This window comes from Carettochelys insculpta, chromosome 8 (assembly GCF_033958435.1).
Source record: "Carettochelys insculpta isolate YL-2023 chromosome 8, ASM3395843v1, whole genome shotgun sequence".
NCBI lineage: Eukaryota > Metazoa > Chordata > Testudines > Carettochelyidae > Carettochelys > Carettochelys insculpta.
The window spans coordinates 61,031,424-61,053,668 of record NC_134144.1 but is presented as its reverse complement, the minus strand read 5'-3'; the positions used below and the strand labels follow the sequence as shown (position 1 = coordinate 61,053,668).

Below are 22,245 nucleotides of genomic sequence, written 5' to 3'. Positions count from 1 at the left end.
TTCCCTAGAAATGACTGCCAATAAGCAGTCCCCCCACCTATGAGTAACTCAAAGAAGACATAAAAGGGATTGATGCTTCTAGTTGTCTAAAAGGGACTTGCAGAAGAAATACAGGGTTGCTTCTGCCTATTTTTTTTCTGTGAGACATTACTCTAGGTTTCAGGAACTTTCAGTGTGCCTAATAAACCATATAGGATATTCAGTTAAAAAGCAGGACTCTTCTGTATTTTATTACTTCTATTAAATCAAAACCAATGCTACTAAATCCCTTTTTGGGGAGTCTTAGAATGAACTGAAAGCCCTTCTCTCTGACAAGGCACAGACAGACTAAATTAATCTATAGGGTTATATTTGTAAACTGAGTATAAGAGCAGAGAGAATTACGCTCAACTCTCAGACCTGCGACTAACTCAGAACCTGCCTGAACTATGACCAGGAGGTGCTTGACTCTAAAAGAGAGGAAAAAAAAATATGCAGGTTGCACGTACCATACATTGGTCAGGTTTCTCCTAAACAATCCCTTTGCCTGACTGCATTACGATTAAAGAGTACATTTAGATGGGCCAGATTCTGATCTCTATTAGGCCATATAATAATTCAGGAAAAAATGCACTGATGTAAATGGCATTTCTCCTGACTTCAGTATATAGTTTGTAATTTTCGAGCTTTCCCCAAATAGCAGGTATTGTCTAAAAATGGGTCACATTCTTAAAGGAAGATGAAACAAGTACAGGTTGAACCTCTCTAATCTGGCACTCTCTTATCCAGCAACATTCGTAATCCAGCATGATTTTAGTTAGCCAGATCACTACTTATCATGGGCGTGGCCAATTTTTCCATGGTTCCATAAAGCTTGTTTACAACCACCAATCTTGGCTCTCAGTGTTCTGTGCTGTTTAGCTGTAATTTACCCCTAAATGTCTTCTAAGAGCCCAGTAAGCAGTGGACATGTTGGTAATGTGTTTGTAATGTTGACTTTCTGTGGTCTGGAAAATTCTCTTGTTTGGCACTGGTCAGGTCCCAAGGGTGCTGGATAAGAGAGGTTCAACATATAGTAATTTTCTGGCCTTACAATATTTCCATAATGGTTTGAAATGAATAGAATACCAGACTTGAAGCTCTTTGGACCATTTATGTGGACAGTGCCTAGAACAATTCAATTATAGTTCCTGACTGTGGCCTTTAGGTGCTACTGAAATACAAATGATTAATAACAATGCATTAGTTACCCACAGACATGTACTTAAATATCTGTACAACTCATCATGATTATGTAGATGTTTATAAGATTAAAAACTAAACCTGACTCCCATTAGCATGATTAAAGATAATTACAGATAAATAAAAAGTTTGAATCAACCTCAAAGGAAAATCCAGAAACAAAAATATCTATAATTACTAATGAAATACCAAAATTGAACTAGTGGATAATCATTTCATTTCTAAACCAGTAAACCTTCCCCAAAGTCTGATGCTCACCCTAGGGTCTGAGTGTTAGTCAGCTGCAAGGAAAATGCAGTGGAAATATTTGTATTTGTGGCTTAAGAAAAATACAGAATGCATTAAAAATGAACCTCAGAATGCATGCCTGCTGTTGCATAGATAAAGAGCAGGTACATGTTCAGCATGCATGGCCATAAGCAGATGGCACATGCAGATTGATGTTATGAACATGAAGCCTCCAGTGCATATACACTTGTTGTACATCTGAATGTAGGTCACATGTATGCATGTATGTTGTGGAAGCCTGGCCCCATTGAAATCAGTGGCAAAATTCCCATTGACTTCAGTGGGGCCAGGATTCCCCACATTGTGTTTCAACAGGAAAATGTGGGTCGTGGAAGTATATCAGAGAAAATTATAATGGACATAATCTGGGCAAATTTACAAGAACAAATCCCAATTTTAGTAAATCGAAGTACTGCTCCTGTACTATAAACAGAGTAGGTAGGTTCCCTGATAGGTGGTTGATTTCTTGCTTGTTGCTACTGAAGAGATTGATACTCTGATATTTCTCATGACGTCTTATCCTAGTGCATAACATGTTTCCATATCCACCACTGCAGGCATTCTCCACCATACACTTTGCGGTAACATTGGGATCCAGACAAACTGCCGTTGTGCATTAAAAGTGTATTAAACTAACTGAAAATAGATAAAAATTGCTATTAAAACAAGGTGAACACTAGACATTAATAGACAGATACTTCTAAGTGCTCCATAAAACCATATCTTTCCGACAACTCAATTATTTGCATGATAGAAAATTCTAGCAGTTGAAGAAGAAAATATTCCAGAGGAAAATACGGTTTAAAAAGCTTCAGATGAATTTCAATATACCTTACAAATTTTTAATTCTTCATAAAATATGCAATAGTAATAGTTACTTTCCAAAAATTATGTTGATTACTTTAATTTTAATCTTGCAAGAAATGAAACCCTAATCATGTAGAAAAGCATTAATAAATAATATTCAGAAAAAAAATTACATATGCATTTGTGAGTTGCACAGCATTTGTCAAGAGCCTTCAGATACCTTCTGGAAGATACCTAATATTAAATTAATGTAATATTTGACTTCAGTTGTTGATATTAATATTCTGATGACCTGTATTGACTGGCTTGTATATTTCATAGTATTAATTTCTAGTGTTGTATTTCACCTTGGCAAATAAATGAATTCATTTTGGCATCTTCATCTGAATAAAATAACAGGACTTCATTTGTCAGGAGCTTTCTTGGCCATGGATGAAAATACTTCATTTCTTTGTAACACTGCTGAATGTAAATCCTTCTTATAACAGATTTAATGAGTAGTTGTGGTTTACAAAATAAAAACTGACAGATTCTTCTAGTTACCCGCTACCTCTATGAAAATTAGAATGGAATCTGAGCAAGGATTTCTCTGTTAGGGTAAAGTAATACTCAATGGCATTACATTGTTAATAAAATTTCTTTATCTGAAACTATAATTTAATATTTATGTATCTAATTTACATCTGACAAAGTAGCATATTCTAAAATTAGAGGGTAACCAGCAAACTATTAACTACCATAAACAATACCAAAACACAACCCAAACATTTCTTATGGAAACGGTACATTGTGGATTGGGGAAATATTTCAATTGCCAACGTTATTAAAACACAGCTGGTAATTATGGCTTGAAAAATTGTTCAAGCCTACAATGATTTTCTGTTTATGAAGTTGTGTGTATATACATAAAGACCAACAGTGTTCTCCCCAAAATTCCCCTACTGGTTACCAATAGGTACAATAACAATAATAAATGTCTGAAATTAAAACAAAACAAACCAAAAAAAAACAAAAACAAATCAATTTCTAGACTTACATCATACAACCCACTGGACAATATCTTCCCTTTAAACAGAAATTATAGAAAATATCACATCTTTTATAAACTCAAAGTTTTCCTATGCTTAATAGAGAGGGAAGGAATTGCACTTGTTGTAAAGTTATAGTAAAGTGTTAGATTGCAACTCACCCTTTAAAATATAAGTGGCCTTAATATTTATGTTTGGTAGTGCATAATGCAAAGATGGATAAAGATGTGCATTTAAATTAAAAACAGAGCAACTACTTACAGAACAAACAGTGAGCTTAACATAATAAACATGCACTAACTCTACACATATGCAAAACTAAGTTTGTCCCAGAAGCTGTAATCAACTGTTGTCCTTCCCACGAAGATATAGGCTTTGTCCCTCCGTAATACGTTTGGACTCAAATTCCAGTTTATGAGCTCAGTGTCTCTAAATGTGCTGTTCCACTGTTATATCCTTTAGCTGCCCTTGAGCTTCTGCAGAATCTGCAATCTTACAGTCTCTTTTATTTAAGGTTTTATTGAGCCTCAAAGTAAGTCTCCTTCAGTACTGTACAAACAGGCTTCCTTATTCATCCTCTTCAGATTCCTGTGGTAAAATTGGTGCTTCCTCTTTTAAACAAGCACTAAAAAACCCAAGGATTGTGCTGTAAAGGTGATATTTGCTTTTCTCTGATGCAATGTTATGACCTTCATCTGGGTAGATCTAGCAAAGGAAATGGAGGAAGTAAATTTTCTTAAAAATCAGTTCAGGTATTTAGGACTCTAATTTTTTCAGTCTGATTATAAAAGCTTTTTAATAGGCAACATCATGATTCTGTTAAATAGTTTTATGGTTTCAAGCAAAGTAATAACATGCAAATCAAAATTTATTTATTGGGATTCAGAACCAGCACTAAATGATTGCATCGTGATCTTTAGCTGTTAAAGATTGTTCTCAAATACAGTACTTAAAATAATTTCTGGTTGGACTTTTCAGTGTAACCAAAGGAAGTATTCAATGGGGAACCTTTTCATATGTGTTACTATTTCTCTTCTAAGAGGTGGAGAACTTCCATTCTGCAGACAAGATCTGGCCCCTTAGTTTCTCCACACACCAGGCCAGAAGCCCAGAGCCTTAGAGCCTCCTCTGCAAGGCTGGAACTATATGTGCAGGCTCACCTCACTGTGAGGGAAGCTAGAATGCCTGGCTGGTTGGCAACCCTGGTGCCCAAGGATGGACGATCAGGGAAGCTTGGGGTCCATGTGCGCCTCATCTGCAGTTCCTGTTGGCCAGAAACTATTGCCAATAGTAGCTGCAGAGGCATCACTTGAGGGAGCGGGCAGCTCCCAGGGCACGGAGTCTTAGCGTCCATCTCCTGCTGACTGGGAGCCTGGTTGGAGCCCACATGCTCACCCAACCCCCTCCAAGAGCTTGCACCCCCTACACACCCAAATTGCTGACCTAGCCATGAGCCACATTCCGAACCCCTCAGGTCCAGACTGGAGCCCCCTCCCTCATCGTGAACCCCTCGTTTCTGGACTTCCCCTGAACCCGGAGTAGCTCCAAAACACCCCTCTCTGCTATGGGGCTGCGTGTGGTATGCAAATGACTTTTTTCTGTGGGTCAGTGAACCCCAACAGAAAAAAACATTCCCTGTGTCTGCTCTGTCTCATCCAAAGCCCAGCACCTTCCATCATGGTGAATGTAGATGATCAGTGTCATCTCCTCAACCCTCAAATTATGGGAGATTCCCTGAGCAAGGACAGAGAGGAGACTTCAAGATTTGAGAGGGAAATCGTAGGCCCGGAGCTCAAGCTGTGTTACTATAGGCAGGTTGCTCGGGAAATGCATAGTGGCATGAAGGACAGGAATTCCTGCTTGACCTCAACCCCACTTCCTTAAAGCACAGTGACTACAGAATGCTCCATCCCAATGTTTGGAGAATTACAAACAGGGCCATTATTTGCCTGTAGATGGTAAGAATATAATCACGTATTACTTGTGTCCATTATATGCCACAATGTACGAGGAACTGCATAAAAGTAGGGCAAAATCAATGTCCCCAGTTACCTTGTCCACAGTCCATTCCCATCTGTTTGTACAGACACATCCTCAGTTACAGTCATTTACATTTTCCCCTGTACTACTGACATTCCCATAGACCAAGTCCTTGCCGTTTGGGAGCCCTGGAATCACTTTCCCTTTGTCATTCACAACTATGTGGCCCAACTGTCCTTATCCACCCCAATGGCTCTTAAGCAAAGCAAGCTAGCTCAGAATAAGAGGGAAGCTCCTTGCATGGACTAATAACTAGTTAAAAGACAAGAAACAAAGGGTAGGAATAAATGGTCAGTTTTCAGAATGGAGAAATGTAATTACTGATGTCCCGCAGAGGTCTATGCTGGGACCAGTCCCATTCAACATATTTGTAAATGACCCAAAGAAAGGAGGAAACGGTAAGGTGGCAAAATGTGCAGATGATACTGAACTGCTCAAGACAATTAAGTCAAAAGCAGACTGTGAAGAGCTTTGAAAGGTTTGCACAAAACTAGGTGATTGGGCAACAACATAGCAGATGAATTTTAAAGTTAATAAATGCAAAGTAATGCATATTGGAAAACATAATCCTAACTATGTGTACAAAATGATGGGGACTAAACTAGCTGTTACCACTGAAGAGCGAGATCTTGGAGTCATTTTGGATAATTCTCTGAGAACATTCACTCAAAGTGCAGCAGCACTCTTATTGCCTCTATAGAAATCCATGGTATGCACTCATCTTGAATAATGCATGGAGATGTGGTTCTGTCACCTCAAAAAGATATCTTGGCATTGGAAAAAGGTCAGAAAAGGGTAACAAAATTGATTAGGGGTATGGAACAACTAGCATATGAGGAGAGATAAAACTAGGATTTTTAAGGTTAGCAAGAGAAGACTAAGGCGGGTGGTGTATTATAGAGGCCTGTAAAACGATTACTGGTATGGTGAAAGTAAATAAAGAAAAATGATTTACTTGTTCCCATAACACAAGAACTAGGGGGACAGAAAATGAAAACAATAAATAACAGATTTAAAATAAACGAAAGTATTTCTTTGCACAGTGCATAGTCAACCTGTGGAATGCTTTGACAGAAGAAGTTGTGAAGGCCAAGAGTTTAACAGGATTCAAAAAGGAGCTGAATAAATTCATGGAAGCTAGGTCCACTGACGGCTATTAACCAGGATGGACAGGAATGGTGTCTCTAGCCTTTGATGGTCAGAAGCTGGGAATGGGTGACAGGAGATGGATCACTTGATGATAACCTGTTCTGCTCATTCCCTCTGAGACTCCTGGCACTGGCCACTGTCGGAATACAGGATGCAGTGCTAGACGGACCTTAGGTCTAAGCCAGTCTGGCCATTTTTATGTTCTTATTTATGATTTTATATATCCCTGTGGCAACTACAGCATTTTTTATGTGTAGGATCACATTAGGTTTGTGATGTATCATAGCAGCAGAGGTATCTGAATGAATGGGCCACGAATGTATTAAAAATTCAACAGACTAATGCAGCCAGAGCCGTTGCGTAGCAGTATTTGCCTCCGTCAGAGCTGGTGACCAGCAGTCCAACCCCACAAAATGACACTCTGGTCTACTTTCCATTCCCTGAGCTGCTCTCTTAAACTACACCCACCTGTAATCCAGCCAGTGGGCATGAGAAAGCCCATTACAGTATTTTTTCAGCTGCTTGTCGCACAATTAGTAACTGAAATTAAGAAGGAAAAAATCAGCCAGTGCCGGCAATTTGGAAACCTTTGCACTGGGTGGAATATATTTGGGCTACGGTTACACTCGCAAGTTTTCCTGGCAAAACCCCTGTTTTGTAAACAAAACTCATAGAGCGTGCACACACAAAATGGGATTTGTCAACAGCACCTCAACAAAACACAGCACTTTTGCTGGCAGCATTTTGTCTCAAAGCTTTGAGGCATAATGCTGCTGTCGACAGATTCCATTGAGAAAAAGAACTGAGTAGATGCTCAGGGTGGAGGCCTTCTCTCGACAGACAGGACATGCACAACGATGGGCAGCCCTGTCTGCTGTGCTTCCAGGTGCCTGTTTGGTTGAGAGAGCAGCTGGGCAGTTTGGCTGTTCTGTCGACAGAGCAGAGCACTCTCCTGATTGGCTTTTGTGTGTGGCCGCACTCTGTCCCCAGATATTTTGTCGGGAAAACTCTCCTGACAGTGACTTCTGTTGACAGAGCACTGTAGTGTAACCACAGCCTTGGACTTCAATGAAGCATTTTATATGAGAGTCAGTGGTTTGGACCCACTCTGTTATAAACTGTGATCCAGCTATAGGACAGAGACCACAGTTAAGTGGTCATGTACTGACTTGGGAGTAGGACAAGGGGGTGGTGCAGTCAATGATGACACTACAGTAGTCTATGCTGGGTTGGACACAAGTCACCCAAAGAGCCTTACAAATGAGAAAGGGCAAATGAGATTAAGGACTAAACAGCGCACCTGTGAGACACCTGAGAATTACATACCTGCATAGTGTAATTAACTCCAGCTTTTATTAGATGTTTAATTAATTCTGCCGAGTGTTGGAAATGAACTTTAGCTACAAGACAATAACATTTGAATTAGTGAAAAACATTATTATAGTACCTGTATATTAATTGCATTTATTTGTGTATTTTCTTTTAGATAAAGTAACATTTTGGTCCAAGTTAGGTGTCAAACTGCTACCAGATTTGCAGTTGTCTAAAGTCTATCTACACTGCAATCAGAAGTGTGACTGTAGCACATTTAGAGACTCCTGAGCTAGCTTTGATCTTGCCAGCTAGAATACAAATACATAGCACTGTAGCAGCATGGGCTGGCTGCTCAAGTACATACCCTGGGTTGGTTTGGACAACCCCATACTGTTGCCTGTATTGGCATGGACTCACTGCTTTTGATATTTCAGTTAGCTTGATCAAAATTAGCTCAAGTATGTCCACACACACAACAGCCAAACCAATGACTGCAATGTAGATGTATCTTTCCTGCCTTCAACTGAAATAAACACCACAGCAAATAACAATAGTGCTGCAGGGATGGACAGCACTAGAATACAAAATGCCTTCTGGGCACTATATAGGGGTTCTTATTTTTCATCTGTTTATAACCCAGAGGCACTGAGACCACAGACAAGGGTGAGTGAAGTTTGCTGTATGGCATTAGCTGAAAACTTTCTGGCTTTTGGTAGGGGCATATGGTTTTAGCCCCTAAGTTCACAGGTTCAATCCCTCCTCCTGACAAGTAAGGTCTGTTAGCTTTTCACATTATTTAGCAAGGACTGATGTGGTTTAAAGGTGAGACTCATTGGTGTGTTCGCATGCAATTAAGGTTTGCCAATGTAGTAAATGAAAGCATGTCAGATTTTCTATTTTTTGCACAGAATTGTAAGAGACTGCGTTCACTGAGATAAGAAGCCTTTTATAATGTTATTTCGATAATCTAAACTTCATGCAGTACAAACATGCAGCTCTGAGACCAAGCTTGCACTGATGGCAAAGTCCAGAGAAGGAGGGCACAAACCCAGGAGTAGTTTCTGGCAGGCACTGGCCTGCTCAGATATCTCCTGTAGGCATAATTCCCTCCCTAATTCTCCCATCGTGTGGGTGATGGAGGGGAAATCCTTCGTGCTGGCCTGTACCAGCAGCAAATTCCAAGTCTCCCATGCCAGTTCTTCTGGGCTGACCAGCATTTTAGCTCTGTCCACCCACCTGCTCTGAGGGGAGTAGAACAAATATGTATGTGATGTACATAGGTTGTGCAAAGTATAAAATTTATTTTGGTCCCCTAGATGGGCTTGAAATCCAAGTCACTGTTTATCTCTTTTATCATGAACAGAAAAATACACTTAAGTAGAACCGCAAGATATGTGCACTCAAGTTGCGAGAATCTTTGGTTAATATGACTGAGTGGCGGGAAACTGGTGCCAGGCTACAGGCTGCTCCATATTTAGAGGTGCTGGGAAACTGACCAGTTGCAGTGCTGGTCAATTTCCCAACTCCTGTGAGTGGTAGGCAGCAGGTCCAGGTGCCAGCCCCCCACCTGCTCACAAGAGTGGGGAAACTGACCGACAGGAAACAGCCAGGCTCACCACTCCTCGCCACTCACAGGAGACAGGAAACTGTCCAGTGCTGCTGTGATGGGAAATTTGACTTACATGGGGTTGTGCAGAAACACAACCTCTGTATAAGTTGGGCGTCTACCGTACAAAAAAATTGCTTGTCAATTTTCACAGGTGAAAATCTCTGCTGCCTGACACCCACGGCTTTCCATTGCAGGCACTTGGCCTGGCTCTGATGTCATTTAGACACGTGTTACAATGGTGTTAACTCCATTGACTTTGCTCACAAATTACAGGCTAGCCCTAAAAAGTTTAAGGATTCCCTAGTACGTCCCCAAATCAGGATTCTCTGTTCCGGCATTATCTGGGGTCCAGTAGGACCTTGGATGTTACTGGGATGAGAGCTAATGGCTGGGAGCCCTGCAGGGTGGGAGTCAAGCAAAAGGGGTGCCAGCAACCCTGTGCAGGGAAGCTCAGCATGGGAATGTGTCCTGTGAAGCTGGTTCTGATAGCTGGAGCCAGGTCCGGGGCCATGAAGCCAAGAAACCTGGTCAGGGACATGGGGGACACTGGGGCTGGAGACGGTGGGGGTACCAGAGCAAGGGGGCCAGCAGGGAGGACAGGGGCCAGCAGGACAGGGCAGCAGGCTGTGGGGAGAGTCCGGAGGCAGGGCGCCCTCCCTTCATATGGGAAATTCCCTCTTTCAGGGGAGTTCAGTTCCCAAGGGTGCTTGTTGAGTATGGTCAACCTGTATTACATTTTAATTAATCAACCAAAAGGGTTAATTTACTGAAAGATACTGTTTATCACTGATTACACTGACATTCATTATACTTTCAATTGTAAAATTGAGATTGATTTAAAAGACTATTAAAATGTATTTCCCCTTCTTAATAATTTATACAGTGCATTTCACTGGCAACATTGTGCATCATGAGATATAAACAAATTAGAACACACAGCAGCTAAGAGTTAAAAGTATGTAGCAAAGAAAAATTACATCAGTTTGGGTTTACATTTGGCAGCTGAAACTGACAATCAGATCTATTTGGATGTAGAACTCTATTAGCTGGGAGACAAAAGCTTATAAGTCTGAAAATGTGTGTGTCAGTTACCTGCATAATCTTTTTTTGGGTGTCTGCATATTACAAGCTATAACTGCAAATTTAATTGCATTTATAAATACTTACTATCAGCTGTCCCATGAATTATTAGTAAAGTCTCTTCTCTTAAACCATGAATATTGTGCAGTACACTGGATGCCTATTAAAAATGAGCACATACAATGTAATTGCAGTATACTTTCAAAGCCAAACATTTTTTTAAAAAAAATTACTCATTAAACCAACTTACCTGATATGCGTTTTCCTCTTTAGATGGAATGCCGAGATATCTTTCTGAAAAAGCTGATGCTGCAAAGGAAAACAGAGAAAGAATTAACCCAGAAAAATTCAAATTTTTTTTAAATCTTCATTTCTGGCTGAAAGCCAGGAGAAACTTGTAACAATGGCAAGTGTCTTCATCTTGAAAAGAGATTAATATACTTTAAGGCCAAGAGGGAGCATTATAATTATCTAGTCTGACCTCTGCATAATGCAGGCCACAGAACTTTATCCAACAGATCTTGCACAGAGCCCAATACCTAGTGATTAAAATAAAGCATGGTAGAATCATGGCCCTCTTGAAGTCTACTAGAGCTTTGCCAATGACTTACATGGGTCCAGGATTTCACCTCATATCTGATAGACAGACATATGATCTGGATTTAGGTAGGGATATTTAAAGGGACATAAGGAATTTACATATGTAACTAGAACTGATTTTAGGGAGAATTTGCCACCTAAATATCTCAATTCCTTTCGAAAATCTTAAATACCCCTAAATGATGGAGGATCTATCACATCTTTTGCTAAACTGTTCATCATTAATTGCCCTCATTTTAAAATTGAAACTGTGTGTCCTGTTTGCCTAGCTTAAATACAGTTCCATAGCACTACCTGACCCTAGTTAACCTGATTTGCAAATCTGCTGTACAGGTATTTTAAACAAATCATTTAATAAAAAGGAAGGATGGGAAATACTCACCATACAACTTCATGTCTGTGATTGGTGCAATAACAGCTCCACATTTAAAAAGTCTTTCATTGGATTTCAAAATCATTGATGCAATGTATCCACCATATCCCTATGAAACCAGATAACATGATTTGCCATTTGTTTGGTTTTGATCATTCTTCCTTAGAACAGATGAAGTTGAAGAGTATCATGCCACTTCTGTCATATCATTCCATTGTATTTACACCTCCAACTATTGCTTTGGCATGGATTAAAATAAAAAAAAAAGATGTGGTTGTTCTGTCTTGCTATGAAGCCTGAGGCTTTAATTATAATTATATTATACTTCATTATTTGTTTAATGTAAGAATAAGATGACATATATTTTAATTGAATACACCATAGTCTCCTTTTGCAAGCCTGCAGAAGTACTGGCAAGGGGTACTAATAGAAAAATGGAAGACAGGAGCGTTGGAGACAGTGCCTAGATGGAAGAATTTTTGCTTACACTGATATCTTATGATGATTTTTCACTTATTTCAGGGTAAACACTGAAACTGTGGCCACACTAGCCTCTCCTCTTGGAGGGACTATAGCAATGTGGCACTTCGGAATATGCTAATAAGGTGCTGCCACGAATGGGAAGAAGGGACGTTCGAAATCAGGGGGCCGTTTCAAAAGGCCTCTGGCTACACGGGAGCAGCATGCATTTTGAAACCAGCAGTTTTGAAGCATGTGTGGCTGCCATTATGCTAATGAGGTGTTGCATATTCCTGGAAGTGCCTCATTAGCATATTCCGAAGTGCCACATTACCATAGCCCCTCCAAAAGGAGGGGCTAGTGTGGTCACAGACTGAGGCTTTAGATTCAGGCTAAGGAACAAGGAAGAGCTATATCACCTGTCTTCTCTCTAGAATGTCAATCTTTACAGATGGCTTCCTATTGTCTATAGTGGGGGTTTCTGCCTGAAGATTTGTCACATTTCCCCTTAGAAGGGGTCAGATTCTCTGGTGTACAGCAACCACTTTGCTTTACAGAAGTTAGTGTTAGTACTGGCTTAAAAGGAGCGGAGAACACTCAAGTGTATGGGAGATTCTCCGCCAACACGTAGTGAAAGATTTCAGCTAAGACAGAATGTTGATGCAGGTGCTGGTATGTTATATAATTCAAAGAGTGGAAGAGAACAGGAACTTTTTTCTAAGTTCTCTTTTTCTTGGGTGCTTGGGTGTTTGCTTGCCATGATGCCAAGAGGCCGGGTCAGGGACATGGGGGCCCCTGGGGCTGGAGATGGTGGGGGTAACAGAGCAAGGGAGCCAGCAGGACAGGGCAGGTTGTATATTTTCCAGTAATTTCAAAGCATAGTTTTAATGCTAGATATAGGTATTGTCACCTTATTCACAATTTAGACCATGTCTTCATTAAGGACCTAGTTTAGTTCTACCTTAAGTGCTTGGCTGACCTTGTCAAAAGGGTATGTGGACAGAAGAAAGTTTAGCCAGTGAGTTGAATGCTCTGCATTTCTGTGGCTGTACAAGCATGTATTCAAACAGCCCTCAAGAACAGCCAGCAAAGAGCAGCAGCAAGATTAGAGGAGTGCAAGTATGAGATGTAAGCCACCTTTTCATGTCACACCACCCTGAAATGTGCTATGTGCAATGTCTGAAATCCGTCTTCTCCTGGTAGGATGCAGAAAAATACATGTGACCCTGAGTCCTCTTATTTGAGACTGTGCACCAGGTGTTGTTTCTCATAACATTGAGAATTTGTATGAAACACTCGTAGAGTAACTACAGAGTCTTAAAGATGTAGTTCAAGGTCCTGCAGTCCAGATTTAATACTTTTACTGTATGCATTGTGTTTCTCTTACCAGGGTAGTTATCTTTTCTGCCTTGATTATTGCTAGCAAATTGCCTTTCAAAGGTAGATATATTTTTGTATGACAAGTCTCTTCAAAAAATAATAAAGCAGTAGGCAGTGAACAAGGAAAAGGAATGGAGACAGTTGGCCAGGATTCATTTAGGCCAGCAGTTTTCAAAATGTAAGTCAGGACCTCAAAGTGAGGCAAGCCCTTGTTTTAATGGCGTTGCTGGGACTGAGGTCAAAGCTCTAACCTTACCATGCAGGGCCAAAGCTAAAGCCTGAGGACTTCAACCTTGGATGGGAAGGCTCAGTACACAGATCCTCTGACTCTGGTGGTGGGGCTCAGCCAGATTCAGGTTTTGGTCCCTTCTCCTTGGGTTTTGTAGTAAAGATTTTGTCTAAAAGGGGTAAAAGTGTAATGAAGGTTGAGAACCCCCAACACAGATCTTAGGGAGCAGATTTTCAGTATCCTTTTCTTCACTTCTGAAATGGTTAATTAAAAAGTTATGTTTTCTGGAAATCATAGCTAAGGAAAACCAGATAAATCAGAAAAATGGGTTCTTGAGCTCATAATTTTGTAAATGAGAACCAATTCCAGAGAAGGACACATACAATAAGGCTGGAATTTTCAAAGAAGTCTAAGATAAATAGATATCTAAATCTTACAGAAATTCTAACCTAAGCTGCTAAAGACAACACAAAATTGCCAACATATAGTAAAAGATTGTCAGTTAAGAGAAAATGTTGATGTGGGTTCCAGTAATTTATATAACTCAAAGAGCAGAAAAGAGCGGTAACTTTTTTTTGTCTCTAGGTTCTCTTTCTCTTGGGTGCTTGTTTAATATGCTGCTTGTACCTTTTACGGTAGTTTCACAGCGCAATTTTAATGCTACGCAGGTATTGTCACCTTATTCACAATTTATACCATGTTTTCATTAAGAACCCAGTTTAGTTCTGTTGGGAATATTTTTTCCTCTGAGTTTTTGCTTTTGCTTCCAGTTTGGATTCCCAAGACATGTATATATGTAACATGTATAGCTTCCCTCAATGGCTATACAATATTTAGTTGGTATTTTATGATTTAAGAATCTGGACTTCCTGTTCTAAGTTAAATTTCTGTGGCTACCCCTCTAGTATCAAATTTTCCAAAAGTTGGTTAGCTACACAGTCAGATTTTAAATTTATTTTCAATTTCCATGATGGAAATCTGTAAACTATATACCACCACAGTTTGATATGTACCAGTTCAAAGAGACTGCTCTGATGTACTTCATCAGTAGGGTTTGTAACTTTCCTGCAGGGGAAAAAGATATTTTGGGTGGGCTGCCTGATTGACAGAGGTGTCTTGACATTCCCACTGTTTTTGTTATTACTGCCAGTAGTGTATATTGTGGAGTTTGTCAAGACTTTGTTCTGAGTAGCTCAAAAGCACGTTATAACGTTCACGTACACTGGAGAGCTCAGGGCAATATGTTTGTGCCCAGCTGGTCTGAGATCAGCATGGAAATCCACAAAATCCTCCTACTCTTCCGGCAAAAGGCATCTTTTATTCACTTCCTCAAACATGCGGTGCATATAAAGACTATATATATAATACTCATAGTCAATGTTTAATATGGTTGAAGGCAAAATGAACTTATAATAATAGAGATAATTATACTAACACTTAGCATTTTTTCTATTCCTAAATGATAATTTTGGGATTTTTGATAGTTTTATTAGTGATGGATAAACCTCAAAAGCTTTGACATTTTAAGTTAAACTGAGTGAAGATAAACACCTCCAAATTCTAAACTGCTCTCAAGTATCTAATTCGCCAATATTTCCTCTTTATTGTTCCCCTTCAAAATCTTCACTTTGCACCACCTGTTTTATCTGCCAGCATATGCATAAACTCTTCCGGCAACCACTATTTTTTGAAAGAAAATCACAGCTGTTCTCCAGTTGATTCAAACACTTACACAGCAGCAACAGAATTCATGGTCCTATGCAGACATGTAAAACCTGCTCAGATTGATGTTGTTTTGTAGTACTGTCATCATATCATTGGTTTGGACAGATGATATTTACTTCTTCTAGTATTCCTCTTACTTAAGTGCTAAAGTCCTGTGGTGAATTTTTGAGCAATAGTAAATAAATAGTATCTGTTACTTAAGCCAGAAACAACTGCACTATCTATTACGCATCATGTTTGTTTCACTGCATAACATAGTAGAAGACAGACACTGGCCCACTTGTAGTGAGGGGTGTACATATTCGTGATGGCAGATATAGGGTTATATGCCTGTGTGCATACATCAGATAATGTGGTAACAGGCACTTCAAAAGTGGCCAAGAGAGATGTGCCGCCCTATCCTCAAGCGGAAAAAATCAGTCATGCTTTCTTTTGATTTTTTAGAAATAAAAATGTCCATTCTGATGGACATTTCAATCAAAAGTATTTTTCTCTATTTCAGAACAAATTTCTTTTCCACTAAAGGAAAATTTTAATAATCATCATTTAGGGGGAAAAAAAAAAATCAAACAATTCCTGTTAATTTTTTCCCTGGGAAAAAAAAATGGAACAACTAAGTACTCTGACTCTTAGAATCCTAAGGCTGGGCCTGCACGAGAAATGTGCTGTAAAACATTTGAATTTGATGGATCCCCATCTCCTAACTAAACATCTTGTTAGAAAAGTCCCAGTGAGATCTAGTTTTGTGTGTCTGGCCTACAGGTAGAGCATAAGCTCAGATAACAGCAACAGCTTCTTTAGCTCAAGTGATATAGTCATAGCTCATGAGTTTGATGATGTAGGTCTTGTGTTTGAAAAAGTAATAATAGCACTTTGTTTTCAATAGGCTGCACAACCATTAAGTAATTCCCACAGTGCTGGCTTTAAAGATGTAAATATTATCTCCATCTGAAAGATAGCCAAAGTGAGACTCAGAAACTGAATACCTTCCCTCTGCCCCGAAGCAAGACAGTAGTACAGTGGGGATTAGAATTTAGGGATTTTATACTGAATGCATTCCACTTCAATAACTGATGACCATGTTGCCTGTATATGTAAGCGGCAATGGTTTGTTTGTTGTTTTCATTGCGAGATTTTAAAGTACTAGGCTTTGGCCACACTAGTCGCTCATTTAAAAAATTATTTTGAAACGAGGAGCAATTTCGAAAGGAGCAGGAGAGTGACTACACAACAATTGCTCGTTTTGAAATTAATAGGCGTTCATTTCGAAATCGTTATTCCACTCCCGTGTTGGGAATTATGCCTCCTTTCAATGTAAATTCCAAAATTAAATGTGTGTAGCCGCTCCCTGGCTGCCATTTCGAAATGAAAAGTCCTTCATAGAGCCAGCCCCTCCCGCCAGCAGCCAGAGCTCTATGCCTGTCAGCTGTGGGTGCCTTAAAGCTGCAGGGACACAAAAACCCCATGCAGAAAGCTGAGAGTATGCTGGCAGACGTAGGAGCATGAGGTGGCCAGACGACACTCCCTAGCACCCCCAGAAAGCGATACCCCTTTTTGGCCAGACGGATGCCTAGCAGCCAAGACCCCCAGGATCCCCGTGGAGCCAAGGGATCCAGGCGGCAGGGCTCACAGGGCTCTGGGCAGCCCCCAAAGAGGAAGGGGGCCCTCTGGCTGGAAGCTGAAGTCTGGGACTTGCTGGCTGTCTGGGGGGACAAGAGTGGAGGGGTGGAAGAGAAATGCAGACGCCTTCGTCCACCTCGCCAGCATCCTCTCTGCAAGGGGACACCCTGTCTGGAACCCTGACCAGGTCCGCTCCAAAGTGAGGGAGCTGCGGCAAGGCTATGCCCGGGCAAGGGACTCAGCCAGGCAGTCAGGGGTAGTGCCGGCCACCTGCCCCTACTTCAGGGAGCTCCACCAGCTGCTGGGACGCAGGGAGGCTGCACCACCCGAGGAGACCCTGGACATGGCGGAGCCAGAGGGGCAGGGTGAGGAGCCCCAGCCAAGACCCTTGATGAGCCCCCCACTGCAGGCCCCAAAGTACCTGCTGGCACTGCAGACAGCAACAGTGGGAGTGAGGGACTGCTGTGCATTGCTGAGCCCTCCGAGGACCCTAGCCGGGCTACCTCCACCCGGGCCTCCCCTGAACCATCCGAGGAACCCTCAGGTAGGACCAAGCATGGGGTGCCCTGGTCATGTGTGGGGGTGGGTCCCCGACGCAGCCGGTATGGGCCTGGGCACATGGCCATGGGCCAGGGACTCAGGGATGGCCGTTATCGCTGCCGGGGTGTGGGGGCATGGGGCCATGGGCTGCCATGATTACCAGAAGCCCAGGAAGGCTGGGGCAGCCATTCTAATGACCCCACATTGACAGACCCCACAGCAGACAGGCCACCCCAGAGCCCTTCACCACAAGCAATGTGGGATGGCAGTGGGGACAAGTTCGCTGGCCCATGGTACCCAGGCTCATGACTGATGGGGCACCACCCTCTCACCTTATGTCTTCATAGCCTCAGCATCTGCCAGCCACCCCAGCCCCCCGGATGTGCCCGGGAGCCCTGCAGCAGCAGAGGAGGGTGAGGGGGCGACGCCTCCCCAGACCAGGAGCCGTGGTGGGAGGAGCTGCCACCACAGCTGGGCAGATGATGTGGCAGCAGCCCACATTGCTGCATGGTGGGAGTAGAACCGCTTGCTGCAGGAATTGCTCTCCGTGGACTGGGCCGCCTGGGACCAGGTGGCTGGGTATCTTGAAATCTTGACCCCGGCCGTCGTCAACCACCTGGCCAAGCCACCCGCCTCCTGGATGGCTTTTTCTGCAGCACCCTCCACTGCCCCAGCCCCCCCGTCCCCGGCTCTCCCCCGTCCCTAGCCTCCCCCTCATCCCCACCACCCCCTCTATCTCAGCTCCCACCTCTTTCCCAGGCCCCACATGCCCCTTCCGCCACCCCACCCTTGCAGCTCTGCTTCTAGCCAACATGACCCCGGCCGAGCAGTGGAAGCTGGTAGGCTGGCTGTGGCCGGGTGAGCCCTGCCCGTCTGTGGCTCTCCCACACCTCTCTATGAATCCGAGCCCCTAGATACCCGAGTCCAGCCCTACCTCCCTGTTCCACCTGCCCCATCCCAGCCCCACCGTCATCCTCGGACCTGGGGTCGTCGCAGCTCCAGGGGCCATCGTGGCTCCTGACCAGCCACTCCAATGTAGGATTGAGGCCCCCCACCTCACCATGTATATGGTTCACCCCCCCCGTAAATAGTCACATGTTCTTTCTGTTCCGAAAATAGCAGCTGAATTTATTTAACGGTATGCCCTCCCTTGGGTGGGGATGGCAAGGGGGGTGCTGGTGGGGCAGGGATGAGAACAGGGGGGAAGGGGGTTGCATGGAGTGAGCGAGGTCAGGTCATGGGGGCCCCCGGCAAAGGCCTCCTGGGGGGCCTCCTGCACGTGCACCCCATCCCAGTGCACCTGGCGATACAGGACCACACCTGGCTGCTCATAGTGCAGCATGGCCTTGGCTGCCCAGTGTGCCACAAAGAGCTCCTGCTTACTCTCCACAAGGTTGTGGAGTGCACAGTAGGCACCCATGACCACGGGCACGCTGGGCAGGCCTACCTCCAGGCGCATCAGGAGGCACCTGAAACGTGCCTTCAAACAGCCAAATGCCCACTCCACGGTGTTCTTGGCCTGGTTGAGGCGGGCATTGAAGAGGTCCTGGCTCTCACTGGTGTGTCCCGTCTAGGAGCACATTAGCCAGGCCTGGAGTGGGTAGGCAGTATCGGCGACGATGCATGGGGGCATGGTCACGTCCCCCACTGGCAGCTCCCGCGGGGGGATGTAGGTGCCCTCTGCCATTCTGTGGCTAAGCCAAGAGTTCCACAGGATGTGGGCATCGTGGGCCCTGCCCGGCCAGCCCACACAGATGTCTGTGAAACATCTTCGGGCATACATGAGGGCCTGGAGGACAACAGAGTGGTAGCCCTTTCGGTTGATGTACCGTGCCCAGCTGTGCGGTGGGGCCTGGATGGTGACATGGGTGCTGTACAATGCATCAATACAGCTGGGGAGTCCCAGCTGTTGGAAGCCAGGCATGGCAGTGTCCATGTCTCCAAGGTGGATCAGGTGGTGCAGGAGGATCCTGTTGATGGTGGCAACAACCTATAGGATAGAGGGCACAGGCGCCAGTGAGTGTGTGGTAGCATATGGGGGACCCCCTCCCCGGGGCCCTGCTCCCTGGGACCCCTCTCCCAGGGACCCCAGTCCCTGGGAACTCACTCCTTGTGACCCCCCCGCCAAGATCCTGCTGTGGGTGTGTGGCCCCAGGTGACTTACCTCAAGGAGGACGACCCCGACAGTGGCCTTCCCCACCCTGACTTGGTGGCCAACTGAGTGGTTGCTGTTTGGGGTGGCCAGCTTCCACAGGGCAATGGCCACTCGTTTCTCCAGGGAGAGTGTGGGCTGCATGCAGGTGTCCTGGTGGCAAAATGCTGGTGCCAGCCAATGGCACAGTTCCATGAAGGTGGCCCGAGTCACCTGGAAGTTGCGGAGCTACTGGTCATTGTCCCACTCCCCGAGGACAATGTCATCCGACAATTCCCTGCTGGTGGGGTACTGCCAGAGACGACAGCAGGGCTGGAACAGGGGGTGCTCTGGGTGCACCATGGGGGGAGCCTGCAGGAGGCTGGCCATGCGTTGGGCAGAACGTAGCCTCATATGGCATGCTGTCAGGATGGCCATCAGGCTGGCCATGATGTCCAAGGTGTCCCCGTCAGTGATGTGCTGCTGGTCCATGGCAGGCAGTGGTGTGGTGGCTAACCAAGGCTCTGCCAAGTGCTGTGCTGGAGGTCTGGTGCTGCAAGCAGCCAGGGTCCTCAGCATGTGCACAGGGGATGTGTTTGGGAGGGGCCCTTTAAGGGGTCAGCTGACCCGTGCTCCAGGAAGGGCTTGCTGGCCATTCAACCCTGCCCTCGCCATTTCCTGCCCTGTTATTTTGAAATGAAGCTGTGGCAGTGTAGCCACTCCATTTCGAAAACACTGGGAGTCATTTCGATGTTGTAGATCGCAATGTCAATCTGCGTTTCGTGTGTAGTCACTTCCACAGCACTTTATGGCTACATCTACACTAGCCCCAAACTTCGAAATGGCCATGCAAATGGCCATTTCGAAGTTTACTAATGAAGCGCTGAAATGCATATTCAGCACTTCATTAGCATGCGGGCGGCCTCGGCACTTCCAAATTGACGCGCCTCGTCCTGATGGGGCTCCTTTTCGAAAGGACCCCGCCTACTTCGAAGTCCCCTTATTCCCATGAGCTGATGGGAATAAGGGGACTTCGAAGTAGGCGGGGTCCTTTCAAAAAAGGAGCCCCGTCAGGACGATCTGCGTGGCGGCGAGGCGTGTCAATTTCGCAGTGCCACGGCTGCCCGCATGCTAATGAAGCGCTTAATATGCATTTCAGCGCTTCATTAGTAAACTTCGAAATGGCCATTTGCGTGGCCATTTCGAAGTTTGGGGCTAGTATAGACACGGCCATTTGGAAATAGCTTATTTTGAAGTGATGGATAGCGATAAGCTCTTTCAGTGTCACTCCCTAGTGTGGCCACAGCCCTAAAGAGACAAAATATTGATATTTTCAAGATAAGATTTTAAAAACAAAATACCACAAAGAAACAAATATTGGTTTACAAAATTATACTTGTCTTGTGTTACACTTCTAAAAGCCAGGTTCCCATGAGATAATTAAGATTCTCTTTAACTTTTTGCTAAAGGTTAAACCTTTTCCTAGGTCTGTACAATGCCAGAGACAAAAGGATCTAACATAGCTAAATAACTGATAACACAGCAAACAGGAGACTTCTAACAGTTGGCAGAAAAAAGGATGTTAGTGTCTGCATATAAATCATGTATTAAAGGGACATTGTCAATATCAATGTGGACTAGAATTTAAACTGTGGGGGGAAAAATGAACTTTTGTGGAAACTAAGACCAAAACAAATGTTTCTACCATTTATTTTATAAACTTCCAATGGCAAAACTGGGTTTTTCCCTCAACAATTAATAATTTCCCTTGCAGCATCTGACATGCATATTTTGAAACATTAAGAGCATGAATGTGAAAGTGACTATAAATAAAAGTAAAACTGACTTGTTAAATGCTAATTGTTCCCTATGAGGAAAAAATGAAATCAGTATTAAATAACCTGAATATGATTTTCATTTTTAGTAACAAAGATGATTATTTAAAACATGCATAAAAATGTGTTTTCAACAAATGATTTCAAAACTGACAATGTCATCCTGTGATTTTTGCAAGTTACCTTTCCAAATATGCTCAGTCGTTTAGGATCTATGAATGGTTGTTTCAGTAATGATCTATAAAACATTAAAAAAAAAAAGGAAATGTTACATTCTGGGTAGTCATTTGTGAGGAGTGTGTTATTTGTGGAAGAAAGAATTGTGATAAACAGTTCAAATAAGAACAATAAACAGTATTATTTTAGTGAACTCTTGCAGTTTGCTTTCTGAGTCCAACTCTACATGATTAAAGACATTATGAATCTTCCCACAGAGGTAATCCGGTAACTATAGTTCCAAAAGGTTAGTATGCAGAAAAGACTCTATAAACTTAGAGTAAACTTCTACCTGCTTTTAAAAAGCATCACAAGAGAAAGAGAACTAAGGTCATCCTGCATATGCCATCTGCAAGTGGTATACCCACACAGAAACAGAGAAACAGAGAGTAATGACTCTGAACTCATGACCATAGAATTCTGATTTAGAACTCTTAGAATTAAGATGTGGAGCCATTAAAACACTTATTAGAGCTCCATCCATGTCCCAAAGGAAGTACCATACATCCAGTTGAGGATATGGCCACGGCCCCTCTCTTCCATTGAATATCTGCCAGTGTGTGGAAGCAAGGGAAGCAGGGCAGGGTGGTGGAAAAATGCC

General features: G+C 43.3%; 1 protein-coding gene across 1 annotated transcript in view; it reads right to left on the bottom strand.

The window, feature by feature from the left end:
- Positions 1–2,391: 2,391 nt before the first annotated feature.
- The window catches only part of DPP10 (dipeptidyl peptidase like 10), a 111,232-nt gene continuing 91,378 nt past the window's right edge, over positions 2,392–22,245 (bottom strand). The window contains exons 16-21 of the mRNA XM_075000693.1: positions 21,612–21,666; positions 11,519–11,618; positions 10,787–10,845; positions 10,624–10,696; positions 7,860–7,933; positions 2,392–4,049 (exon numbers count right to left, since the gene is read on the bottom strand). Coding sequence (XP_074856794.1) covers positions 3,912–4,049; positions 7,860–7,933; positions 10,624–10,696; positions 10,787–10,845; positions 11,519–11,618; positions 21,612–21,666 — 499 coding nt within the window. The 3' untranslated portion in view covers positions 2,392–3,911. The remainder of the gene's footprint in view (positions 4,050–7,859; positions 7,934–10,623; positions 10,697–10,786; positions 10,846–11,518; positions 11,619–21,611; positions 21,667–22,245) is intronic.